The sequence below is a fragment of the Acanthochromis polyacanthus genome, chromosome 19 (assembly GCF_021347895.1).
Source record: "Acanthochromis polyacanthus isolate Apoly-LR-REF ecotype Palm Island chromosome 19, KAUST_Apoly_ChrSc, whole genome shotgun sequence".
Taxonomy (NCBI): domain Eukaryota; kingdom Metazoa; phylum Chordata; class Actinopteri; family Pomacentridae; genus Acanthochromis; species Acanthochromis polyacanthus.
This window is the reverse complement of record NC_067131.1, coordinates 31735537-31750950: the sequence shown is the minus strand read 5'-3', so window position 1 is coordinate 31750950 and position 15414 is coordinate 31735537. Positions and strand designations below refer to the sequence as shown.

Genomic DNA, 15414 nt, shown 5'->3' with positions numbered 1-15414 from the left:
CACACACACACACACACACACACACACACACACACACACACACACACACACACACACACACACTTAGAGGTCTGGTTTAAACTCCGTCTTCCACTCACAGATAAATTTAGCGTCTGTGTTTTTGTGTCTTTGTGAGGACATGAACCTCCAACGGCGACACACTCCACAGAGATCAATAAGTGATTATTGGTTATCCAGAGCAATCAATAACTACCATGTAGATCTGATGTACATTAAATATTATAAATTACCAGCGTGTGAGACATTAATAACCGGTTCCTTCATTAATGAGGATCGGTTTGACTGAATGTTTACAACAGAAGTGTTTATTGATCGATCAGCTGATTGGATCAATGCGTTTGTTTCCTGCCGTTCTTCTCTTTCATTTCCCACTAAGGTCCACACCTTAAAACTTTATTAGTTACTGTTTTAGATTCAGTTTCAAGTTTACGAGTGGCTGCATGCTAACGTGGCTGCTATCTGTTAGCATACCATTAGCCACCATTAGAGTCTGTGGGACTAAAGTTAATCTGATTTTAGAAAGACGTTACTGTTCTGGAACTAATCATGGAATTAACATGGAACTAAAGCTGCAATTGAACTGTAAATAAACCTGAAATTAATCCTGGAAATAAACCTGTAAATAAAGCTGGAACTAAAGCTGGAATTAAACTCTAAATAAACTGTAAATAAAGATGGAACTAAACCTGGAATTAAAATGTAAATAGACCTGAAATTAAACCTGGAACTAAACTTGATGCTAAACCTGGAATTAAACTGTAGAAAAACCTGGAATTAACTATAGATGAATCTGGAATTAACTGTAAATAAACCTGGAACTAAACAGTAAATAAACCTAGAATTAAACTTTGAGCTAAACCTGGGATTAAACTATAAATAAACTTGTAATTAATTGTAAATCAACCTGTAAATAAACTGAAAATAAACCTGTATATAAACCTGGAATTAAACCTGAAACTAAACTGTGAATAAACCTGAAACTAAACTGTGAATAAACCTGAAACTAAAAATGAAATTAAACCTAAAACTAAACTGTAATTAAAACTGGGACTAAACTGTAAATAAACATGGGATTAATAGTAAATAAACCTGGAAGTAAACCTTGAACTAAACTGTAAATAAACCTAGAATTAAACCTTGAGCTAAACCTGGGATTAAACTATAAATAAACTTGTAATTAATTGTACTGGGTTCAGATGTGTCAGAGCAGAACAAACCCCTTTTATCTTGTCTTTAAAAAGATTTTTAAAAGCCACAGAAATGCAATAAATAGAACCAAGCGTAACGAAGCTGAATGTGAATCCTCCAGCTGGTCCTCAGATCTCCACTGATCCATGTCTAATCTAAAACCAGCCAAACAGACATCTTTCACATGGTGAGGATCTTAAATGCAGCATGTTTGCCGTCCAGCAGCTTTTCCTTCGGTGGAACTGTCGCCGGTTGTTCACACCGCTTGCTGCCACCCACCGGCTCCAGGGATCGGCCATCTGGAGGATTGTTGTGGAGACAAAAGGCCTTTAAACGCCCTGAGAACACGTCGGCGTTTCAGGGAAGGAGATCTGCAGCTTCTGAAAACCCCTGAACATGCATCTTAAGGGGTTTTTAGAAGCTGCAGATCTTCTAGGACATCTGAGGAGCTTCACCGCTGTGGAGCTTCAGTGACTAAATAAAGGACTGCTAACGGCGTAATGCTGCTAACGTGCAGGTTAAACGTCCTGCGGAGCTTCAGGGGTTCAGTGGGAGGATCTTATGTAATGCCAAGCGGCTAAAAATACAACCACAGGCTCACATGAATTCAGGAGAGCTGCAGGTTGATCCACATCCAGCTTTCACGTGCACGAGGGGCGTGCACGGCACATTAATGGGAAACACAGCAGAGAGATGTCATTAGCAGCAGCTAACAGATATTAGCAAGCATGACCAGATATGACCAGATATTATCAGATATTATCACATGCACAAACAGCTGCAGGATAGGAAAGATGATATTTAGTCACTCTGCAGAACAGATTCAAATAAAATCCTCCACCACAAAACAAACACAAAGAGAAAAAAATGGCTACAATAGGACAAAACAACCACAAACACAAAACAACCACAAAGAGACCCAAAACAATCACAAAGAGACACAAAACAACCACAAAGAGACGCAAAACAACCACAAAAAGACACAAAACAACCACAAAGAGACACAAAATGACCACAAAGAGACACAAAACAACCACAGAGACACAAAACCACAAAGAGACACAAAACAACCACAAAGAGACACAAAACAATCACAAAGAGACACAAAATCCTCACAAAGAGACACAAAACAACCACAAAGACATTAAAAGTGAACTCTGATGAACAGTTTTACTCTGAAACCAGTGAGAATGTTTTCAGTTTGAATCAACGCTGTAGAGTCCCACGATTCATTTATAGTCTGGTTCTGCAGCGTTTCTGTTCTGTAGCGTTCTGCACGGTTCCTCAGCCTCTGTTCGTCTGACACCTCCCTGGACGTCGACCTTCAGCTGGTGTCTCGGCTGAAGGTCGACTGAAGCTCCAGGAAGCTTCAGGTTCAGCAGCACGGAGCTCAGAGCCGCGAAAAGCTGCACAACGTTTCCAGGTCGCTGAGCTTCACGTCAGTGTCAAAATAAAATAACAGGAAGCTGCAGATGGAACCTCTAGAGATCATCTTTATTCTGACAGGAAACACAGATCTAATGTTTAATAAGTTCTCTTTGAGGTTCTGCTACTTCTGTCTGGGATCTCCAACATTCAGTTCAGTCAGTTTGTCTGAAAATAGATTCATTACATTTAGTCAGAAACACTAACAGGACGCTTTAGTTTGGAGATAATACTGTTTGCTGATCATTGCTGTTATTTTTTTGTTGTTGTTGTTGATTATTGTTGCTTTATTTTGTTGATTATTTTGTGATTTTGTTAATTATTATTGTTTTATCTTGTTGATTATTGTTGTTTTGAAATAAAGCCACCAACAGATGGAGCTAGACAGGTTCTAGATGGGTTCTAGATGGGTTTTAAACTCACCCTCCATGACAAAGACCAGAGACCCCACGTCGCCCTCCTTGATGATGCAGGCCTCCATCCCATAATCCACTGGGTACATGCAGTCCACGATCTCCTGGATCTGAGACAGCTCCAGGTTCTTCATGAAGTCGTTGTCCAGAATGGCCTCCTTGATCAGCTCCCTGGACCTGCAGAACCACAGAGAACGTGTAAAGAACCAGATCCACGGAGAACGTTTAAAGAACCAGAACCACGGAGAACGTTTAAAGAACCAGAACCACAGAGAACGTGTAAAGAACCAGAACCACAGAGAACGTGTAAAGAACCAGAACCACAGAGAACGTTTAAAGGACCAGATCCACGGAGAACGTTTAAAGAACCAGAACCACAGAGAGCGTGTAAAGCACCAGAACCACAGAGAACGTTTAAAGGACCAGAACCACAGAGAACGTTTAAAGAACCAGAACCACGGAGAACGTGTAAAGAACCAGAACCACTGAGAACGTTTAAAGGACCAGAACCACGGAGAATGTTTAAAGGACCAGATCCACGGAGAACGTTTAAAGAACCAGAACCACAGAGAGCGTGTAAAGCACCAGAACCACAGAGAACGTTTAAAGAACCAGAACGACGGAGAACGTGTAAAGGACCAGAACCACGGAGAACGTTTAAAGAACCAGAACCACGGAGAACGTTTAAAGGACCAGAACCACGGAGAACGTTTAAAGATCCAGAACCACGGAGAACGTGTAAAGGACCAGAACCACGGAGAACGTTTAAAGAACCAGAACCACGGAGAACGTTTAAAGGACAAGAACCACGGAGAACGTTTAAAGGACCAGAACCACGGAGAACGTTTAAAGAACCAGAACCACGGAGAACGTTTAAAGGACAAGAACCACGGAGAACGTTTAAAGGACCAGAACCACGGAGAACATTTAAAGGACCAGAACCACGGTGAACGTTTAAAGAACCAGAACCACGGAGAACGTTTAAAGAACCAGAACCACGGAGAACGTTTAAAGGACCAGAACCACGGAGAATGTTTAAAGGACCAGAACCACAGAGAACGTGTAAAGAACCAGAACCACAGAGAACGTTTAAAGAACCAGGACCACGGAGAACATTTAAAGAACCCGCTGGGTCAGATCAATGGGATCAGAACTGATGAGTTCTAATAAAGATGTGAAACTCTAAAAACCTACAAGAATCGACTAAAAATCTCTGAGACTGAGGCAAACCCTGATCTGAAAACAAACGGATCAGAATAATCTGGTTTAAATTCTTCAAAAACATCAAGTTGCAAAATATTTTCACCAAAAAATCTGTCAAAAAAACAAAACAAACATTCTCACAGCTTTAACAAATCTGAGTCACAAAAACATCAAGTCCATAAAGATGTCCTCCTGACCAGAACGAGTCTGAAAATTAGTAAATAAAATTAGTTATGAAAGCAATGATAGCATTGAAAAGATAGTTTGCATTACAAATATAGCTGGCATTAAGAAAATGTAATGCTAGCCCTAAAAATTAAATAACTAGCATTAAGAAAAAAGTAATATTAGCATTGAAGGCTAGCTAGCAATAAGAAAAATTAATATTAGCATTAAAAGATAGCTAGCATTCAGAAAAAGCAATATTAGCAATAAACATATGTAGATAGCATTAGGAAAAAATAATGTTAGCCTTGAAAATTTAAGAAAACGTAATATTAGGATTAAAAAATAAATAGCGAGGATTAAGAAAAAGCAATGTCAGCATTAAAAATGTACTGAGCAGATTTTAAAAACCTATGCTAGCATGAAAAAGACAGTTAGCATTAAAATAAAAAACTTTAGCATTCATAGCATAGCCTACTTAGCAGATTTAAAAACCTATGCTAGCATCAAAAAGACAGTTAGCATTACAATAAAAAACTTTAGCATTCATAGCATAGCCTACTTAGCAGATTTAAAAACCTATGCTAGCATCAAAAAGACAGTTAGCATTACAATAAAAAACTTTAGCATTCATAGCATAGCCTACTTAGCAGTTTTTAAAGAGTAATGTTCGCATTAAAAATAGAACTATCAAAAGCAAAAAGTAATGTGAGATATGATAAGATAAACTTTACTGATCAGACCGTGGTGAAAGTTCAATTAGCATTAAGTTAACATTTAAGCCAGCATTAAGAAAAAGTAGTATTAGCCTTAAAATATAAGTAGTTAGCATTAAAATAAGCAATTTCAGCATTTATAACATAATCTACTTAGCAGTTTTTAAAAAGCAATGATAGCATTAATAACATAGCTAGCATTAAGACAATATAATGTTAGAATTAAAAAACTTACAAATTAAAATATGGTTATGATAAACAAGGAATGCTCTCATCAAACAGAGTTGACATTTGACGCATGCTAGCAACAATACAGTTAACATTAGAAATATATTTTTCAGTTTAAAAAGTAATGTTAGCTATATAAAAATATACGTAGCATAACAAAACAATGTTAGCATTAAAAATAATGTTTCAGGGAAACAGTTTATTTAAGCAATAAATGTAATGATATCAAATCTGAGCAGTGATCAAAAATGAAATGATTCCAGTTTGTTGCTGCTGACATGAAGAAAAAAAATAATAGTACTGAAGGACAGAAAGTACTTCACAAGCTGAACATTTCTACTCATTAACTCTACAAAGAATAAAGAATTAAATCTGTTCAGAAAATCAGATTAAAAACAATAAATCCTTAAATATATTCGATCAACTGATCAATCTATTAATCAATCAGCTAATCAATCAACACTACTACAGTAGTAGTACTACAGTAGTACTATAGTACAGTATTACTGGTGTAGCTGCGAGCAGATCTTCTGTTGTCGTGTTCAAAGGAACCTTCTGTCTGGTTGAATCCATCTGGTCCTCATCCTCCAGATTCAGCAGGAAGTTAAATTTAGCCTCAAAATGTTTTTACTTTCATTTTCAGATCTTTGTTTTCTGTCAGTTTCTCAGATAAAAGGATGAAGAGTCGCCACGGAAACATTCTGCAGTCAGACTTAAATCCACTAAGTTCCATCCATCTGAGACCCAAACCAGAACCAGACAGAACCACCAGAACCACTTTAATGCTAACATCTCATATCATAAAGCTAACTATATTTATCTTAAAGCTAACTATATACACTTTAATGCTAACTATATTTGTCTTAAAGCTAACTATATTCACTTTAATGCTAACTATATTTATCTTAAAGCTAACTATATTCATTTTGATGCTAACTATATTTATCTTAAAGCTAACTATATTTATCTTAATGCTAACTATATTTATCTTAATGCTAACTATATTTATCTTAAAGCTAACTATATTCATTTTAATGCTAACTATATTTATTATAATGCTAACTATATTCACTAATGTTAACAGTTTAACGAGGGTTTAACGAGAGTTTTTCTCGATCACTTCAAGGGAACAGTTTTTATACCGCCATCTAGTGGACATTTGAGGAAGTGCCGCTTCTCCTGAACATTTCTTCTGTCAAACTCAGGCTACAGTTTGAATCAGAGTTCTGTTCTGAGGGTGTAAATCTGAGCAGGAAACGCTGGAATATGAGAATAAATGTGCTGTAAAAGATTCCTGGAGGTGTTATCCAGCGCCCAGAGGGTTCTATTTTAGAAGAAATATGTGAGCCCAGCTTCAGTATCAGAATGAAAACTGTCCTCAGGAGAAAACCGCTTCAATAAAACACCCATTATTACTGCAGGAAGGAGAACCGCTGAAACAAGGACAGCAAAGAAAGAAAGACGACAAGAACAGAGGAATAAATCAAAGACAAAGAGGCCGAGCTGCAAACAACACAAGACCAGAAATATACAGAAAGAACCGACAACATGAAGAGAACCAAAGAGGTTCTAATCTGCAGGAAACAGACGTCAGTTCCTGAAGCAGCAGCAGCTTTTATGGTTTCATCCAGACGTTCTAAAGACCCGAAGGAAGAATCACATGACAGCTGACAACACTAAAATAATACATACATACATATACATATAAACTATCATTAACCAGATAAACTAACCAAACAGACGATCTGAAAGATCTCATATCTGACAGTAGAAACTGTCAGTACTAGTCGAGATAATATTAGTGCTAGTAGAGATAATATTAGTGCTAGTAGAGAATTCATGGGGGATTAAAGAAGCTTTTAAACCACAGAACAAAGTGTAACGACCAAAATGTGACACAAAACCGACGAAACTGCATTCAAACGATTACAAATATGCATAAAAATGTAAAACAAAACAACCTCATAATGCTGCAAAATGTCCAAAAAATTTACAAAATGAAATGTAAATGACGACAAAACTAAATAAAACAAGCTAAATGTGATGCCAAGCTAATATGAAATGATGTAAAACATGATACAAAACTTCCACAAAAACGTGCAAAATGACTAAAACGTGTCAGAGAATCACCGTAAAGAAACATAAAAATGACTAAAATGTGAAGTGAAATGGCAGATTATATGCAAATGACCAATAAAATCTGTAAAATAACCTAAATGTGATGGTAAAGTACCACAAAATGAAGTAAAATGACCAAAATGTTCCAGAAAATGATCACAATGTGATGTAAAATGGCCAAAATGTAGCAGCAATATCTAATAAAATATGTGATCAATAAATGATAAATCAATAAATAAATGAATAAATGTGATGGCAAACTACCACAAAATGATGTAAAACGCCAAAACATGATGCAAAGCTGTGATGAAGGTCAGCTTCATTACTGACATGGAGTTCACTTCAAGACACAGTAAGACACAGAGACAGTGATTGTTCATTAGTTTATTGTGGTTTTATGCAGCCATGTGCTGTTTGGTGGCTTCTCCTGTGATGAAAACTCTGGTGAGGCCTACAAGACAGGAAACCACAGTTTCAGTACGATGATGAAGGGACTGGACTTATTTATAACTGAATGTTGAAGTGAGGACTTGCTCTAAGCACGTATGAATTGAAAAGTGTGTCATCACTCACCTCTCTTTTGTCACCACAGGTGTTCCAGCCAAAACAGTCCCCATGGCCTGGAACATCTTTGTAAGGGTTCCAGGAGGAACCAAGTGTAGGTGAGGAGAGGGTGAGAAGAAATGTCTTCAGGTGATAAAATAAATATGTTGCTTGATGAGGATGTTGGTCCAGTTTTAACGTTTGTTATTGTAGTTAAAATGAAAGACATTGTATATTTGTGAAACTCTTGTGTTTGGTTATTTTTGGTGAACCCTGATGTTGGTCTGTCTGAAGGTCTGATTAGGGGGAGGACTATGAAAGACTGGAGCTCAGTGAGAGTGAGGAGAGAGGAAAGGAGCATCACAACACACCAGCTACCCGCCTCGCTCTTTGTGTTCTTTTAATGTGCATATTGGTGAATAAATGCCAGGATGACCTGCATCTTATCTCACCTCAAGCCTCCTGTTTTATCCAAGCACAAAACGGCCATGCTAACAAAGATACGTGAAATGAATAAAAATGCCAGAACACGAGCACACAGACACATAAAATAATCCCGATGTAACACAAAATGACCGAAATTAAATGGTAACAAACTCGAAATGATGCAAAAATAAACCCTGATGAAACATTCTAAAGTGAATCTGTAGTGGCAGAAAAGCAGCCGAGAAATGAAGCAGTGGTCCCAGAACAGAAGCTGCTGACGGAACAAACAGATCTAATATTTGTTCTCCATCTTTCTGTAAACTGAATTAGAGGAACATCCGTCAGCCCAGAGAGCGTCCAAACTAGAGCAGATCAGGAGATTCAATTAGAGGAATTAACCGAGAGCTGACGAGCTGCTGATGAAGCAAAGATCCAGAAAAGCTTTCATCACCAGCTGGTTCTCCAACAGCTCAGTCTGGACCTGAACTACCACAGAACCAATGTGGAACACTAAAATAGGATACAAAGTTCAACAAATGACCACAAAAATGTAGAAAAGCATCCCAAACGTGATGGAAAAACTAGCAGAAAAAGATGTAAAAACCATAAAATGACACAAAACCAGCAAAATTAAACGCAAAGAACCACCGAAATACATAAAACAACAAAAACATGAAACAAAACCTGCAAACAAAAACATCAAATGGCCAAAATGTAACACTGAAAAACCACAAAACGGAATAAAATCACTGAAACGTGACGCAAGACGACTGAAAGCAAAGACGGAACAAGAAAAGCCCTCAGAGCTCAGTCCTCCTCCAAGGCTGTCCATTCCCGTACTTTTATTTATCATATGTCCATTTATTATAGATGAACCCACAAACACAGTGACCCGAGCACAGGCGTGTGTTCTGCATGTGTACGTTATGGACGGATACCGGATCACATGACCTAAATAAGAGGAAACTTAAAAAAAAAAAAAAGCTGCACAATGACAGAAATGTGACAAAACGTGGTGAGAATGATGGAGAACATCTGGAACAGCAACAGAAAGACGAGGAAGGACTCAAGTCCAACAGAGATTATAGAGAAAACAACCAGCAACAAAAAAACATCAGAACCAGAACCAGAATTAAAAGCAGAACCAGAACCAGACTTAAAACCAGAACCAGAATTAAAACCGGAACCAGAACCAGAATTAAAACCAGAACCAGAACCAGACTTAAAAGCAGAACCAGAATTAAAACCGGAACCAGAATTAAAACCAGAACTAAAATTAAAACCAGAACTAGAACCAGAATTAAAACCAGAACCAGAAAAAGACACGTCCTGCTGAACCTGCTGCTGGTTTCATCGTGACGTCTATAAAAACAGCAAGAAGACAGAACTGGACCTCAAATCAAATCCTGATGTTTCATCTAAAGTCTCCGATTTTCACCAGAACAAACCGTTTGTTTTTAACGGGATCTGTAAGAACATGAACTCTGACCTGAACAGTCCTGACAGAAGAAAGAATCTGGAAGAACCTTAAAGAACATTAAAGAACTTAAAGACAAAACTTTAAGGAACGTAAAGAACATTAAAGATAGACCTTAAAGAACATGAAAGAAAGAACCTTAAAGAACATGAAAGAAAGAACCTTAAAGAACATGAATGAACATGAAAGAAAGAACCTTAAAGAACATGAAAGAAAGAACCTTAAAGAACATGAATGAACATGAAAGAAAGAACCTTAAAGAACATGAAAGAAAGAACCTTAAAGAACATGAAAGAAAGAACCTTATAGAACATGAAAGAAGATGAAAGAAAGAACCTTAAAGAACCTTAAAGAACATTAAAGACAGAATCTTAAAGAACCTTAAAGAACATGAAAGAACATGAAAGAAAGAACCTTAAAGAACATGAAAGAAAGAACCTTATAGAACATGAAAGAACATGAAAGAAAGAACCTTAAAGAACATGAAAGAACATTAAAGACAAAAACTTAAAGAACCTTAAAGAACATTAAAGACAGAACCTTAAAGAACCTTAAAGAACATGAAAGACAGAACAACAAAGAACGGTGAAGAACCTTAAAGAAGCTCGGGGAGCAGTGGAGAACCTGGTGAAGGTGGAACCTTACGTACTCGGGGCTCTTGGCGTAGAACGGCAGCGTGACGTGGCTCAGGGCGCTGATGTCGCAGGCCGTGGGCTCGGCAGAGATGGCCTGGCGTTTGCTGCGGTGCTGGTCGGGTCGGAGAACCAGACCGTGGGCCTGGACCTGTGCCGTGGCGGGTCGGATCACGGAACGGTACTTGTCCAGCTCGTTCTGCAGCCGCTGGATCAGCTCGTCCTTCTGGTCCAGCTCCAGCTCCAGCTCGTCGATCAGAGCGTCGCGCTGACGAAGCTCCTCGATCTTCTCCTGCAGGGCGTACTGAAGGTCCCTCAGGGTTCCCATCGGTTCTCTGGAGGTTCTCAGGGTTCCTCTGCACTTTATGAAGGTCCACAGAGGCTCTGCAGGTTCTTCTCAGGATCCTCAGACTCCTCCACTGATGCACTCTGATTTCTCTGAGGACTTCAGGGGCCACACGGTTCTTTAGGGTTCCTCCAGGCACTTAAACATTTTGTGTTGGGTTCTTCAGTGTCCTTTACATGCTCCAACCTGCTCAGTGTCTTGTTGTAGGGTTCCTCAGAGGATCCGAGGTTCCCTCAGAGTTTTAATGAATTCAGAAATGTTCTTCAGGTTCCTCGAGGCCAAAATCGGTTCCCAACATTGATCAGAGTCTTTCAGGTCTCTTATCGAAGGTGTTCTCAAGGTTCCTCTGGGACCAATCTTCAGGGTTCTTATGGTTCTTCTGGGAGAGAAGATTTAATCAAGATCTCAAAGGTCTTCTCAGAGTTTCTGAAAGAGAGGGAACCTTTACGGCTTCCCAGAGAGCCCTCAAGGTTCTCAGACGTTCTTCTAGATAAACCCTCAGATTTCCAGAGGGACTAAATCTTTTCTGGAGTCTTTTTAGGGTTCTTCAAAATCTCTAGAATCTAAAGCACTGATCAAAGGTTAGTTAAGTCTTGAAGGTAATCCGTGTTCTTTTGGGTTTAGAGCGTTGAAGGAACCTGTGGACTCAGCAGAACCCAGATTTCACTGAGTTTTAAAGGATCCCATCAGAGATTCTGTCAAGGTTCTTCTAAGATCTACATAAATCTGTAGAGCTTCCCAAAGAGTTTCTAAGGGTCTGAGAGGTCGTTCTTTGGTTCCTCTGGATAAATACTCAGAAATCCAGAAAGGTTCTAATCGGGTTCTATAGAGTTCCTGAGAATCTATCAAACTTATCAAAGTGTTTAAGTCTTAACATTAATCAGGGTTCCTCTGAGTTCTCTACAGAACCCCAACAGTTCTCAGAGGCAGACATCAGAATTACACCAGAACATGTTGTATGTCTTGTGTTCTTGTGAGGTTCCTCTGGGTTCTTCTGCATTCTTGGTATTTCCCTCAACTATCAGAAAAGGTTCAGAGTTCCACCTAGAGATTTAGAGGGTTCCTCTGTGTTCCTCTACACTATCAGGATGTTCAAAGTTGTCAAAGTTCCACCATGAAGCCAATAAATAAATAAATAAACAAACTACAGTTGATCCAGAAGGTTCAGATGTTCTGAATGTTTCTGGGTTCCTGGGCTGCTTTGAGGTTCTTTAAATCCTCCGTTCCTCCACAGATCCAGGAGTTCTGAACAAACAGATGTTCTCTAAACCATTTAACTGCTCCTCTGGTTCCTCTCCGTAGGTTTAGGAGGTGAAACGGATCTAGAGATGACAGAACAGAAGCTTTAGAACCTCCAGAACATCTCCTCCAGAACCCACGGACCGAACCAGCAGGAATCTGAGAAAAGTGGGAAAAAAACGGAAGAAAAGTGAGAATTCAGTCCGCAGATCCGCAGCGACGATCTGCTGATGTTCAGAACCAGAACCTCCAGGTTCTCCAGGTTCTCCGTCCGTCTGGTCTGAAGGACGAGGAACGGTCCGAAAAAACGGAGATGAGCCGAGAACCGCCGCTCGGTTTGAGCGCAGCGGAGGAGGCGGAGAGAGGGAGAGACGCTCCGGTGGACCGGAGGACTGACAGTCTGATGGTACAGGTGCTCCGGTACCGGGTCCGCTCATCGGTCCAGTCAGTTTAATCAGAACCCACAGCAGCTAAAAGTTCTTCACGAAGCAGTTTCAGCTCAAAACCGGAAGATCTGAAGGAGATAAAAGATGCTGAAGAATGGGAAAAACTAAATAAAATAAATAATAATAATAAATGTCATTTTGAACCCGTTGCTTCTGTTTTTCAGTTTTCATCTGTTTAGTTAAATTACAGATAAAATCCAGTAAAATCAGACTCTGAAAAGTTTATTTACTCTATGGAATAAAAATAAAAATAAAAACGGGTCAAAGCTGGAACTAATTTTTCAAAAAAAAAAATTAAATTAAAGCTCGTCCTTTTTTAAATTGTTTCTTTTCTTTTTATTTAGAAAAAAACAAACAATGTTTTTTATTCAGAGATATTATTCATCATTAAAAAGAAAATTTATTTTAAGGCTTGAAAAATGATGAATATTTTTTAACTGTTTGACAGATTTTACCTGTTTTGTTAAAAAAGTAAAAATCACAGAAAAAAGTATTAATTTACTGAAAAATCAAAAAGAGTCAGTATTTAAAAAATATTTATTTTTTTCTTTGAAAAATGTAGGAAGATAAATTTACTGCATTTAAAGCAAATCCAATATAAACATTGAACAAATATTTGTTTATTTTAAGTTTTGAAAATATGAGAGTAAATCACTAAAATCTAAATAAATAATAATCATTAATATTGTTATTTGTATTATCAGTGTTATTATTATCATTATTTAATTGTTATTATTTATGACTATTATGATTGTTGTTGTTGCTGCTGGATTTATTGATTTTATTGTGTTTATTGATCCACACATCAGAGGTAACGCCTGCTTTAATCCAGTCAACTCTTTGAACTCTTCCTGTTGAGATGCTTGGGTTGTTCCATCAGACCTGAAGGAGATCATTTTTCAGGTTCTACTGCAGCAGAACTCAGAAGAAGAAGAAGTTTTCTAGTTTCACCTCAGATCATCAAACTCTGCTTCACTATCAGCTGCAGAGAGAAGAAGGAGATCTGGATCCACAGACGTTCTGCTGAGGAACATCTCCTCATCTGGTGCTTCATCACACCAACCAGAGTCCTGAACACACCACGAGTTCCTCTACAAAGAAACTGTCCCTCTGTCCATTCATCCATCACAGGAGAAGAAGAAGAAGAAGAAGAAGAAGAAGAAGAAGAAGAAGAAGAAGAAGAACTACTACGATTTGAAACCAAATGAGAAAAATGAGACATAGAATGAGAAAAGTGTAGAATGATAAAGAATGTTGGGTTGTTGGACTGAAATGAGATCTTCCTTCTTCTCCTCCTTCAGCAGATGTTTCCTTCTGACCTCCTTCAGCTTCTACTGGGGGATTTATTTATCTGAAGTTTTCAGAGTTTCCAGTTTGAATCTGAAACGTTTTGGCTCCATCTGCTGTTTGATCAGCGTCATTACAACCTGCTGCTGCTGTTCAACATCTGGAGGAAAACGGCCTCAAACAGTCACAAAAGAGTTTATATTCAGGTTTAGGTTCAGTTCAATTCAGTTTTATTTATATAGCGCCATCTACAGGTCAAATTGTCTCCAGACACTTTCCAGAACCCAGATGAACCCCAGAGCAGCTCTAAGGAGACAGTGGACAGAAAAACACCCTTTAACAGGAAGAACCCTGGAACAGAACCTGGATCTATATGGGGGAGAACGTCTGTGGTGGAAGGATGTAGAGAGGAACAGAAGAGGAATAGAGGAGGAAGAGGAGGAACAAGGAACATAGAACACACAGGTGGATCCATGTATGATCAGACAGATGATTCATACAAAGTAGAAGCTAACATGTAAACTGATCCATAGTTTCCTGTTCTGGTGTACAGCTCTGGCATTAAATCTACTCCATATATAGCTGGTAGTAAAATTCAAACAGTATGTAGAAGAGCAGATCAAGTAAAGTGAGGGTGATGCAGAGACTGGTGGAAATGAGCAGCTGGAAGCAGAGGACTGAAGGAAGGTCAGCAGCAGCATCCCACAGTGGACATGATGGAGACTGGACCAGCTGGTGGAACATCAACCACAGATCTGAAGCATCCAGCTCTGGGACCAGGGACACTCGGAGAAATAGCACAGGGGGAAACAGAGTGAATGTACTGCAATAACGGTATACATATTAAATGTAAAGGTAGATAGAGAAGGGCTCAGTGCGTCAAGAAAAGTCCCCCAGCAGCCTATAGGCCTATAGCAGCATGACTAGAGGCAGAACGAAGGGACGTCCAAGAGGGAGTCAGCTGTGCAATGAAGACACAAGCCGAACCCCTGTGGGTCACCCAGTCAGCCCCAACTATAAGATTTGTCAAAAAGGAACGTTTTAAGCCTGGTCTTAAAAATAGAGAGGGTATCTGCCTCCAGAACCCAAACTGGGAGCAGGTTCCACAGGAGAGGCGCCTGATAACTGAAGGCTCTGCCTCCCATTCTACTTTTAGAAATTCTAGGAACAACAAGTAAGCCTGCAGTTTGAGAGCGAAGAGTTCTACTAGGATAATGTGGTACTATCAGATCTTTAAGATATGATGGAGATTGGTTATTAAGAGCTTTATATGTCAGAAGAAGGATTTTAAATTCTATTCTGGATTTAACAGGAAGCCAGTGAAGAGAAGCAAGTATAGGGGAAATATGATCTCTTTTGCTAACTCCTGTCAGTACTCTGGCAGCAGCGTTTTGGATCAACTGTAGATGTTTGAGAGAACTATTTGGACAACCCGATAATAAGGAATTGCAATAGTCAAGCCTGGAAGTAACAAAAGCATGAACTAGTTTTTCTGCATCACTCTGAGACAGAATGTTCCTGATTTTTACAATATTACGCAG

At 38.8% G+C, this 15414-nt stretch overlaps 1 protein-coding gene across 50 annotated transcripts in view; it reads right to left on the bottom strand.

The window, feature by feature from the left end:
- Positions 1–12626, bottom strand: part of LOC110965252 (cGMP-dependent protein kinase 1-like) — a 60418-nt gene extending 47792 nt beyond the window's left edge. For all 50 annotated transcript variants that reach the window (XM_051939366.1, XM_051939354.1, XM_051939359.1 and 47 more), the window contains exons 1-2: positions 10573–12626; positions 3058–3224 (exon numbers count right to left, since the gene is read on the bottom strand). In XM_051939366.1, the coding sequence (XP_051795326.1) occupies positions 3058–3224; positions 10573–10883 (478 nt within the window). In that variant the 5' untranslated portion in view covers positions 10884–12626. The remainder of the gene's footprint in view (positions 1–3057; positions 3225–10572) is intronic.
- Between the last annotated feature and the right edge of the window lie 2788 nt (positions 12627–15414).